The sequence below is a fragment of the Coloeus monedula genome (genome assembly GCF_965178545.1).
Source record: "Coloeus monedula genome assembly, chromosome: 5".
In the NCBI taxonomy this organism is placed as follows: domain Eukaryota; kingdom Metazoa; phylum Chordata; class Aves; order Passeriformes; family Corvidae; genus Coloeus; species Coloeus monedula.
The window spans coordinates 27,487,317-27,499,796 of NC_138785.1; the positions used below are offsets into that span (position 1 = coordinate 27,487,317).

A 12,480-nucleotide genomic window follows, 5' to 3' on the forward strand; every position below is an offset into this window, starting at 1 on the left:
TCAAAACTACTTTTCAGCTTTTGATTTTGAAACACTTTCTCAATGGATGCTCAGTTTGATTTTAATAAAAGATATTTAAAAAATAAACACAACATAAACCAATTTTTTTTAAATATTCAGACATTTCTGCTGGCACAAAATCAATTTTTATTCACTTCAGTAAGAAAAAGCAGAAGGAAAAAGAATCTGGTTGATCCTTAACTATATTTCAATCTTTCTTTTCCTGCCTTAGCCACCATCCAAGCTAGTTGTCTGGTACAAAGGCTTACCACTAGTCCCATGCCACTACCTTCCAAGAATTGGACTGTCAAAAATTATGGCACTAAGATCACAGGCTTTTTGGAGGATGAGTCACCTCTGAAGTGTCTTAATACCCCATCCACGGCACCAGACCTCATTTGTGCCTCTTGACTAGAGACGAGTTGCGGCCAGGGAGAAGTTGCAATGTACAGCCTCGCAACACGAAGCAGGCTCATTCTCCCACTGCCACTCTGGATTCTTCCTGAAGCAAATGCTGTAACTACATCTCTTAAGTATCCCCTCAACCCTCTAGTAATTCTGCAGTTTGTGCACCTTAACTGCTTTGCTCTCTCTCAGGCAACTAGTAAGCTACTCCCTTGCTGCCTCTACCTTCCATTTCTCCTCCACATCTGGAGCACTAATTCACAGACAAAGCAAAAACAACAGGATTAGGAGTAATTCCACCAAGCAATCATGAGAGGTCAAAGTGCTGGGCATCAGCTGTCACTCCCAGGCTGCACTGACACCCGAGCAGGAACCCACTGGGAGCCGATACCATCTACTGCCCCAAGCAGCTCCAGTCCACAGGGTCAAACGCTCTCCAGTGATCAAAGGCAAAGGTTCAACAGAAATGCCTGACTGAGCCGACTGCATCACACTCAGAATTTTCCTAGCAGTTGATACACCTATCTACTCAAAGCAAAATATGCCCTGGCATAGGCAAAGGCTGGAAAATGTCGTCTTCCTGGCTAATTTCATTCCATACTCCTAGTATTGTATGGATTTCCCTTCTCATAGACAATCACTGTGCATCACATACTAAGAATACATGCTGCATATCTTGAGCACAGCAGTCTGTTCTGGTGCAAATGTTCCTTAATGTGTCAGCTGTGAAACTGCATCCTCAAAGGCCTTTGTGCAGAAGTCCTTAAAACCCAAGTGCTAACAATGTCATACATGCGAAATTACTTTTTTTTTTGTAGTCCAATGACTACTTCCTTGAAGTAGAAGGCTAAAAATTTTGATAGCATCATTTGTGCACATCACCTGACAGTACTGTCTCTTTATTTGTGCCAGACTTCTGCATTTCACAGTATCACAGAATATCCTGATTGGAAGGGACCCACAAGGATCATCGAGTCCAACTCCTGGCCCTGCACAGAACCACCCCCAAGAGTCACATCATGTGCCTGAGAGCATTGTCCAAACGCTTCTTGAACTCTGTCAGCCTTGGTGCTGTGACCTCTTCCCTGGGAAGCCTGTTCCAGTGCCCAATCAGAAAAGGTGAAAAACCTTTTTTCTAATATCCAACCTAAACCTCCCGACACAACTTCAGGCCATTCCCTTGGGTCCTGACTCATTATGCTGCTTTAGCAAGCACCTAAACTTTGGTTGCCAGTTGTGGCAACCAAACTCACCAGGATGAAGGGGCAGAGGAACAAAAAACCCCAAAAACCCCTCCAAACACAACAAAGCCCTTTTTTGTCAACACCTGTTCTGAAAGGCATCTTTCTACTGCTGACTTTCAATTGTAAGAAAAGGTTTTTAAGGAAATTTGAAGCTTTTTAATAGGCTAGTCCAAATACACACAACTTTAATTCTGTCAAAGTCTGTGATCTGAAGCAGTACTCAAGCGTCTACTGTGCTGCATTTTTTATTTCAGAATCTGATCCAGAGAGAGACAGAACACCACAAGGCAACCTGTGGAAACATCCAAGCAATCACAATAGCAGGAATCATAGGGTGGAAATCAAAGAGTTGATAATGATCATCTTCTCACTCGGGGCAGCTGCAAACCCATGAACCTACAAATCAACCATTTCCCATTCATCTCTGAAATAGCTCTTCACAAAAATTGCTATTTTGACAATGTCTTTTACCTCCATGCAAATTTCTCTATTTGTTAAAGCTAAACCTAAGGCAGAAATGATAAGACCACATCCATAGCCCTTGTGCACTTGCCACAAGAACAACAGCAAACCAAGAAGACCACCCCAAAAGGAAGATCTTATGATGCACATGTACAGGAAGTCAGTTAAAAGACTGTTAATATTTTACTGGTTTTGTTGTGTTTGGTTTTTTTAAAGTAGGTTAGCAAGCACCCAGGGGAGCCCACTAACCTAAAATTCAAAACTGAATAAAACAATGTTTTGGAAAGAGACTTTCTTCTTTATGCCCCAAGATGATGAACTCTCTGTACTTCCTTCATCTCTGGAGAAATTTCTGATTTCTCTATCTCCTTTAACTTCTGCTTATACCCACCCCTACATTAAGGTGCTTTGCTTCTAGGGGCTTCACATCAAATTACAGTAGCTTTAGCTGATTTCCCCAGGGCATGCAGTTAGACAATAAGATGAAGATTCTGCAAGCTTCAGGTTTTGCTGCTGAAGGAAAAGGAAATCCCCATGATTTCACCATATAGTAATAAAAGCCAAGGGAATGAAAATTAATCTGGAAATAAACTAATACATTCTAGTCTTTCAAATGTACTTTTGCTGGGTCTTCTTCATGAAGTCTACACTATAATATTCCTTCAGTATATATAGCACACACGGGGCTATGTATGTGTTTACATACAGCAGCAAACCAAAAGTTTAGAAGATGCACACAAGCCAGGACCTGTTTAGGCAAGTTTCCTGAAGCATTTCAGTATGACAATAGAAGGATGTTTCCACCATGCAAGTGAACCTTTACAAACTTTACTCCCAAAAAACAAGTTCATTTTCGAAAATGAATAATTACAAGAAAAATCTTTAAAAGCACCTGCATGACCAAAAAAACCCCAGTCAATTCACTTTTTCCTCTCCTAGTCTCAAGAATTATTTTTCAGTATTTTTATTATTGCCATAGTAGCCAATTACCCCATCCACCTCCAGAGAAAAATAAGCAAGTAGAGATTTTTCTTTTACACCTAAATTGCATCTCTCTGCTTACTAAGGAAAATCTCAGAAACAATCTTAAGCACAGCATTAGAGACTGCTGCCTTCTGACTACCTCTCAATAAAGCAAGCATGCAGGTAATAAAGTTACGCAGTAAAAATTCTGCATCCAAACCATAATAGCTCCCAGATGAAAAAATCAGAAACTTCAGTATTTGTGCAGGGAAATGCAGCTTTCAATAGTATACCTCTCTTTTCACAAGAAGAGGCATTAAAAAAAACACCAACCCTCTGCAGGTAGGAATTGGGGCACTTAGGCAAGCACAAGTAATCAGCACCAGCTGTCAGCAGCCACAGTAATTCTCACAACCTGTTTCCATACCATCTTTGTAATTCCCACGGAGATGAGGCCTTAATGTGGACACTGGGTCCAGATGAGAAGGCTCCCAATGGGGCAGAAAGGGGAAAAGCCATGTGAAGGAGCGTTGCAGTGCAGGGCAGACCCATCATAACCATCCTGCTCCCACCCCTCAGGCTTACTCCTTCTGCCAGCTCCCAGCAAGGCTTGTGTTTTATCAGATCTATTTGCTCTCAAACCTAAGCTAAGGGCAAAGACTGGAGATAAATGCGAAAAGCATTTCTGGCTAACTGCAGCCATCAGAAAACGGTGCTGTTACACATGTTTATTTTAAGTCTTGTGATCTTTCTGGCTGGCATGGCACTGAAAGCTGTAACCACATTAACACATACCAGAGGAAGGAAGTGTTTCACTGGTAGATGTCCAAGCATTTTAACCTGGACTCTCAGAGGAAACAAAATGTGTATTTAAAAAATAATCTGTGATGCTATTTACCCAACCCTCCAAAATACAGAAGGCCTGATATCAACAGAAACAGCAGAGTTGAGACTACAGTTCTGAAGAGCATTATTATTTATCTGATTTCAAGACATAAGGGCAGAATATTTATTGTTCCACAGCAACACATTAATAAACCTTTGGCTTTCAATCTCCTTTACCTCCTTCCTTGTCTTAATACAAATTAACAGTCCAAGACTACTTACATTTACAAATTTCATAATGGAAAACTGTCCCCTGCCTTAAAGAAATCAATTACAAAATATACAACAAAACAGGATTAATAAATGGATTTTTTTTGTGTGTGTGAAAGCAATGAGAAGCAAATTCATCTTACAGATAGAATTAGGAGAAAGAGATGCAGGAAAGGTATTTTGTGCTTGCATACACTGAGCACAGGTTTTTTGGTTTTGCTAATAAATCAATATTAACATTAAGTTGAGAAAATTGTAAGCCACAAGTAATAAAAAACTATTTAACATGCAGGAGAAAAAAGTAAATTTTAGTAGTCTGCCCAATTACACTTTGGTATTTCCTAAAGCAAAAACCAAAATGAGCTTCAATACTCTTGCTTCCATTTGAGTTTAGCTTACCTTTGCTCTTGCGGATGCTCTTCCACATCCTCCTCCGAATCAGCCTGACAAACAGAGAAAATACTGTGTAAGAATCCCAGAACTGCACCATGCTACACTGGACATATGTACCACTTTTAACTCCTTCACAGATGGATTCTCATATGACTTGTTTGCAAAACAAATTCAGAAATCTAAAATTCCTCCAACTCCTTTATGAGTCAAGTAAGGTGGTTGACGGACATCCCATGCTGACTGAACAGACTCATTTTCCATTTATGCAAATGCTTCTATACAAAATGTGCTCACACAGAATTTCAATCTAAGGCCATCAATTGCCGTCAAACTACAGGAAGACTATTTCCTCCACTTTCAAGTTCTCTGCCCCCATCAGTAAACTTCAGTAGCCAGTACCTGAGAAAATAGGATGCAGAATGCCTTGAAATGCAGATCACCTGTCAATGCCAAAAGCAAAGTACCACATTCCAGCTGGCATGGTGAAGTCCCAAACCCAGATCTTATCACTGATTAGCAGCATGTACAGAAAGCAGAGAGAGCAGAAGCTCTGAACACATCATCTTAGCTCAGTTGCTGGTCTCAGGTAATTTTCAAGACATGCAGCTGAACTGAGTCAGCTTGCAGTTCACCAAAAACCACTTTGAGCTGTCTACAGAAATGAACTCAAGTGTTGGTTCAATGAGCTCCCTGCAGAAAATCCATTTAAAACAAGGAGGTAGCTACTCTGAACTGGCCAAGATCTCCAGGAAAGCTTTAGGTACAACTCAAAGTGTGTTCCAGCCACTCAACCCCTGCTGATGAAACCAGGGACAGCTTTAGGGAGATTAACATTTTTTCAGGAAGAGGTCACAGTCAGTCTTCCTGCCAGGAACAGCTGGTGAGTTTTCCCAGCTTCTGCAGGTGATGGTTCTACAAGACACGGACTACTGACCTTAGCAATGAAAAGGTAAGGGGAAAAAATCTTTTAAAATTAAAAGACTGTACTTTCCACCACCCCTCCTACATGTTTCCCACATAAGCCTATCACGGAACAGGCCCCAAGCTACCAGCTTTGAATTTAGCTCCTATTTTCACCACATACTGGAAAAAAAATATCACCTGTAAATACTAAACATCTTTCTACAGGCTTCAGATGCTTAAGCAGATCAGGCAGCCCTACCTGCCTACTGAATGGGACAGACAGCAGGATTTCTAAAGACTGAGCTTCATGTAAGAAGTAAGGAAAAATGACAACACACTATGGCAACAAATATGGTTAATGTTGACATTAGTGCTAATAATTAACATTATTGTGCCTAAAATAATGACCTCATGGCTAATATTAATATAGATCTTGCCAAAAGCTACCAGATGCATCTGAACTTCCATCTTTTGTCACAAGCAGCTCATACAAGAGAAGCAGCACAGCCTCCACCGTAACATAACCAAATCTGGAACGAGACTGGCACAGAAGTACAAGTTAATTTGAGGACATGACAGTCTTTCTGTATGCCTGCCCCAAGGTTGGAGACACCATGCTAATTGTCCAGGATCTGCAGCACACCACAAAGCTCTTCAGCACAGATCTAGAGGTCCCAGCACCTGGCCCCATGAAGACCCAGCCACCTCCTCTAGAAGCATTGCTAAGTCTTGCTGTTAAGACTCCACCAGGATGGCACGATACAAACCCATTATGTTTTCCAGCTTCTTCTAGCTCCTTTTGTACTTCTAGGACCTCAGCATGATACCAAGCAGAACTAGAGGACTCCTTATCCACCTTCTCCAGAAACAGCTCCTCTGCTATAGCCAGCTAGCAAGCTATCCTCATTCTGAATGGCTTAGTTCCTCCTTTAAATGGATTAGCATCTGTCAGGCATCAGAAACCTGGGTCTGTGTCATTACACTGTGCTCACCCTTAACACTAGCCACTTTACCATTTCTCCTCTTCACTTTTCCCCAAGCAACAATGAAGCAAACTTCCCAACCTACAGTGCAGCCGCAGCACATCTCGACTGTGCAAGGAAAAATTAAAAAATTAAAAATCACCCTCAACTCTGATCAGACCCATGTCCAGCTTTCTCCTATCTTCACTCCTCTGTGTGCCACAGGCTACGCATATATGTAAGCTTACACTGAGGATTTACAACAAAAAACAAAACAAAAATAAACGAACAAAACACCAAGAAAAAATTAGCGTTCTCAAACTACAGGACTACAGGGGAAAGGAAGGGAATACCTCCTGAAAGTTAAAATGCAGGTCCCAGCAGTCTATCCATGAAAAGAAAAAAATCCCCTTCCTCCAAACCTTATCCTGAATATGGGGCAGGTGCTTATCTTGTGCTGGAAAGCCCTTGAAAGCGCCCCTCTTGTGTCACACAAGTCTCAAGAGCCTGGGCTGACAGCTACTGCATAATCTGCATGGCCAACCAGCCCCAAGTCCTATCAGCACCATCCAGAAGCTCAGCTGGGAGTCTGGAGGAGCCTTTTAACAGCCCAAAGAGGAACAAAATTCCCACCCCAAGTCTGTCTCAGACAAACCCTGCTTTGAAGCAGGTGACTCTGTACATTTAATTTGTGCACAGCTGATGGGATCGTTAATGACACACTGCAGTGCCGCATATCTCTGATGAATATATGTAAGATCAAGGTCTTCCTCAGCTTTCAAAACCAGTAGAACAATTAACCTTATTAGCCCCTGAGCTGCACTGAGGAACAGAAACTGAAGACAAGTTCCTACTACTTGGGATACTTGGGAGAAGGAAAAAAAAATCTTTCAGACCCAAGCAGAACCTTGTAAGTGAAAACCCAGGCAGCAGCTCTGCATTTGTCCAGTGTCTATAACAACCATGATACAGTAAATACTGCAGTATCTTTCTCTAAAATTCAAGCACCTGAAACACTGTCACAGTAAAGTGAAATAAGAAGTCACTGTAACCTCCTTAGTATCTGCAAGCAAACTGAAACATTCACAAGGTGTTCCTGTAATGAAACATCTTGCTCATCTCCTACATGTAACACACAGAACAGTAGAAAACTCATCACATCAGTCAAACACAGCACTGTCACAAAACCGAAGTTTGGCATACACTGCCTTTGATGACTTACTGTCATTTTCAATTGTGATAACAAGAACTACAACTTTAACTTCATTATGTCATTTTAAGGTTCCTCCCTCTAAGCTAAAGGGGCTGAAGGGAAAGCGCTCTGCAGCTACCCAACCCACCTGCCCCTGCCTGCAGATGCTCCCAGTAACCACCTACAAGGCTTCTGACAGCCAGAAACACGCAACTGTGACTCTCTGATACCACTTTTAAGTGGTGTAGGCTGTGAACAACAATTGTCATTTGTGCTTCTTTCGTACGCTCGTGGAAACAGCTGGCCTGATACCCTTACTGTGCTTTTCCTTGTCCTCTTTCCTCTCCTTTTCAGCAAACATAAAACATAACTAACTGCCTTTCAGCTATGCACTGAAGTGCTACAACCTGGCTGTTAATATTTGGAGCTTTTTCAGCCTTTAGTGATGAATGACTTGGGTGTCAAGTCTTACATAAAGGAGCTTTTCTCCCAAGCATTTTACTTAAGTAAGTATTAACAAGTTACAAACAAACATGCGAAACCACAGAATTATAAGGCATCTGAATAAAAACCAGAACTGCTCGAATCAAGTCTCTCACACTCGAGGTTTTCCATGTCAAAAATCCTACTGGTTTTCAAAGGAAAACTCAGCTGCCCATCCCAGGGACATTTGCTATAAAAGGGAGGTTAAGGGCAAGGAGAAGGAGAGCAAGGTCCACAGTGGGTGCTCTGTGGTTACCCCACACTTCACACCGCTTTCAACAAGAAAGAAGAAACGGGCACAAGGGAGTACAGCCACCACATCTGACTGGGAAAACCAGCTGGTCTCAGAGCTTAAAAGAGAATCCAGGAAGAAACATTAAAACTGGAGGAAGCAGGAGACCAGTGGAAGACAGTCAGCAGGCTAGATACAGCAGCTCCCCGTCAGCCCTGGCGCACAAGCCCACGCACACCCTCACCAATTGCAATGCTCCAGGCAACCTTGGGGCCCGGCTGTGGAGCAGGAGCAGTAGGTGAGCCATCCCCAAACAGCTCTGCAGGCTTCAGAGGAAGCTAAAATCAAAAGCTCACAAGCACAAGGGGGGGGTGAAAAAAGGAAAAGCACAAATACGTATAAGAGGGAAGCTGGGAGGGGGGCACACGAGAAGCACAAACAATGAAAGGGAAGCAAGAGGAAACAGAAGGTAGAACAACCAAGTGGGGTGGAGGCGCGGGGGCCCTGGGCGGCTGTGCTCCAGCATGCAAATTCATGCAGCTCACGTAGACAAAGCGATGTCATGAAAGGCCTAGAAAGCAACTACAAATATTAAAATGCTTTGTTTCCCTTCCCTCACCCTTTAACGCGATGTCTTTATTTGCCACATGCTCCTGGAACAAAAGCATGCGCAGGCAACCGGATGGCTGAATGGGTTACCAATCCATCCAACTTTCACCCTCAAATTCTGCAGGCAGCAAGGAATGCTCAAAACTGCTCTGTCACAGGCAGGCAGCTGATGATGCATGGAAAATAAGATAATAGTGTAAAGCCATGACAGAAAGAGAAAAACATCCATCAGACAGCATTGGTAACCCGCCAGAAATAGGCTAAAAGGCTGGCAGACAGGGCAACCTAATCCATTTTCCTGCTGAGAGCAGTGGGAGGGAGGTGCTTTGGCAGAGGAATATGCACAGTTCCTTCCCTGGGTTTTTCACTTCTGCAGGTAAAATCCCCATTGGTGCCACACTCCCTCCAAAAAGAAGCAGAAAAAACAAAATCAAGGGGCTAGAACAATCCTATTCCCAAAGTCTTCACCAAGGCCCATCTTCAAACATGGGAATGAAGCAACTCTTGGATATTCCTTACCAAACAACATTTATTATCCACTCAAAAGCAAGGAAGTTCTTCCTCTTTCTAGACCCTCACCATAGCATCACCACTGATGTGATACATGAACACTGGGCAACAACCCTCATCAAGTGTTTAACCAAGAAAGTATATTCTTACAAGAAAGAGAACTACTCCTTGTACCAGCAGTAGGTCAGACCATTTTTTTTAAGTGAAATGTGATCAACAAGCAATAAACCTCTTGCAAGTTTCAGCATCTTTCTAACAAAGGGCAGTCAGATGTAGTGATTTTCCAGACCTCAGGAACTGATGCTGGCTTCTCCACTGATGCCCCTCACCAACCTGGAGCAATCACCCAGGAGGGAAGCGATGCTGAAATGCCTTCAGGACCTCACAGACACTGCTGGGGATTATGGCTGGATGGGCAACCCTTGACTCCTCAGGCATCCAAGGAAGAGCCACGACCAGCCACTGCAGATCAGTGCCACCACTCCATAAAACAGGTGTTGAAAGGGTCCCCCACCACATCCGCAGGGACTAAGGGAAGGCTACTTTCCTCCTCATCATGACAACTGGAAAAGGTGGGTTCAAATGTGGCCACAGGGCCCAAGCCCAGCAGGGGCTGGGTAAAGCCCAAGTCCACATGGAAACAAAAGATCAAGCAACAGGGTTGGGCCTGTAACCAAATTTTGGTCTTAAAATCTGTTTGAGGAACCCAGGCCCTTCTGTTCAGCTTGAGTAGTCACTGATGCATCAGATGCTGCTGCGGTCCTCAAGCTCAGAGGGGAAAACCATGCAAACCAGTCAATGCACCACTAGTACTCAGAGACCGGCTTATCTGACTTTTAACTTCTTAAATCAGCAAGCCTATTGTGATCTTCCTCTCACTCTGTCACAACTGAAGCCAGAAGACTTGTTTCTTTCCTGCATACCTAACATAGCCCCTACAGAGAGGATGGAGGAGCAGCAGCCTCAGCTTCGTCTTCACTGCTGCAAAGACTCAGCAAAACCACATGCCAAGTTCATGGGTCATTCATGCCTAGCTCTTCCCTAGCCAAGCTAAAGCTTATTTTTATGAGGATGCTCAAGAAAAAACCGTTTTCCAAGAGGATCTAATCTCCTCAGGAAGTAAACATCACGTCATCATCACTCAATTGCAGCTTCGCTATGAGAAGCAGCTATAAATTACTACATTACACGGTTCCACATCTAATGCATCTTAATGTCTTCGGTGTAAGGAACGCAGACGCAAAAGGCTGAGTTCCCCAAGCATCTCTGCACAGCAACTCTACACCTCCCCTCAGCTACTACCACATCCGCACCAGGCAAAATCTCAATAGCACAGTAAGTGTATCTTATAAAATTATTTGGACATACAATAGATAATACTTTCATAACACCACATTACAAAAAGCTGGGTCCTGGTAAGCAGCATCAATTGTTAGCTAGCTAAAAAACAGCACTTCTGCTATTTTTCCTTACATTAATGAGTGTCAACGGCTGAGCACGAAACAGAGAATGATATATGGGCTTAAGACAAATAAATTACTCACTTTTGCCCCCCATACAACACGATGTCCCTAAGGACTGCTTCTTCCCGTTTATGAGCCTGGTGCCTTGAAGTCTAGAAGGCCCAGCTCAACATATGGCAGAGTCCATCAGTGCGAGCTAAATGACTGCCTCAAATGCCATAAACTCCAGACCCTGCTTCCAGTGCCCCTCCTCACTCACCAGCCCCGCTGGGCATTAGACCATATTGGTTCCTCTCGCCAACACAGAATTTATCAAATCTTGTTAGCGCCCAACGAAAGCGGCTAGACGAGACAAAAAAAAAGCGCTAGAACGAGAGGAACGGCACCATAAATGATGTGTCATTTGAGGGGGGAAAAATGGCTTCACCTGAGCAGGCCTGAAATATAAATATATGCATATTCACGTTAGGCACGTCTAGTGCGTTTCGAGCACAAATGTACTCGTTTAAAAAAAAAAAATTGGGGGGGGGGGGGGGAACCCCAAACAGAAAATAAATGAAGCCTAACAACCACGCCGCTGGCGCAGGCTGCGGGGCCGCGGGGATGGGGCTGCGCCGTGACAGCAGCGGGCGAGGCCGCCCCCGCCCCGCCGGCCCCGCGCCCGCCCCCCGGGCCCCAACACACCCGCACACCCCCGCAATGGCCCCGGCCTCCTCCGCCGCCCCCACCCCCCGCGTCCCCTCACCTGGGCGGGCAGCAGGAGCTCCCCCTCCTCGGCTTGCCACAGCTCCACCACGCCGGGAATGGGTTCGATGGCTGCGGGGGCAGAGAGAGAGAAAGCGCGGATGGGCAGGGGGCGGGCGGCCGGTGCCCGCAGGCGGCGGCCCGGGGCTCCCCGCGCCGGGGCGGGCGGCAGAGACGCGTGGCCCGGCGGGTACCGCGGGGCCGGGAGGAAGGGAATTGGACTGGGGGGGAGAGGTGAGCCGCGTCCCGGCTCCCTTTGTGTCCCCGGGCTGCCACCGCGGCAGCCGCCCGAGGGACGGCGGCGGGGGCGGTGGCTCCGCTCTCAAGCCCGGAGCGGGCAGTACCGGCACCCCCCGCCCCGCCTCACCCCGCCGGCGCTCTCACCTTGTCCCTGCGCCTCCCCGGGGCGAAAGCAGGGTAAGAGGACGTGGAAGACGCCGAGCAGGAGGTTCATGGCCGCGGCCGCGCGGCAGTAGCCGCCGTGCTGCGGGAAGCGCAGCCCCGCCATGCCGAGCCGCGCCGAGCTGCGGCTGGGGCAGGGCGGGCGGCGGCGGCGGGGGCGGCTCCGCGGGCACCGGGCACCGCCCCCGCCCGCAGCGCGGCTGCGCCCGCCCCGCCCCACCCCGCCGCGCACATGGCCGGGCAGCCGCGCTGTCGCCGCGCCGCTGCCGGACGTGCCCGAGCTAAGTCCCCGCAGGGCGAGAGGGAGGCGCGGGAGGCGTTGGGGAAAAGCCGAATCGGTTTTGTTACCTCGGCTGTGCGGTTGGGCCGCGGGCTGCCTTATCCCCCCGCCCACCCTTAAGCCCGTGCGGGGTGTCAC

At 46.0% G+C, this 12,480-nt stretch overlaps 1 protein-coding gene across 3 annotated transcripts in view; it reads right to left on the reverse strand.

Moving 5' to 3' along the window:
* Window positions 1–12,181, reverse strand: part of TMEM131L (transmembrane 131 like) — an 81,484-nt gene extending 69,303 nt beyond the window's left edge. For all 3 annotated transcript variants that reach the window (XR_014226435.1, XM_082282550.1, XM_082282549.1), the window contains exons 1-3: window positions 12,045–12,181; window positions 11,662–11,732; window positions 4,569–4,612 (exon numbers count right to left, since the gene is read on the reverse strand). Coding sequence is in view for 2 of the 3 variants with exons in the window: in XM_082282550.1 (XP_082138676.1) it covers window positions 4,569–4,612; window positions 11,662–11,732; window positions 12,045–12,168 (239 nt within the window). In the remaining variant the exon portion in view is untranslated. The remainder of the gene's footprint in view (window positions 1–4,568; window positions 4,613–11,661; window positions 11,733–12,044) is intronic.
* Between the last annotated feature and the right edge of the window lie 299 nt (window positions 12,182–12,480).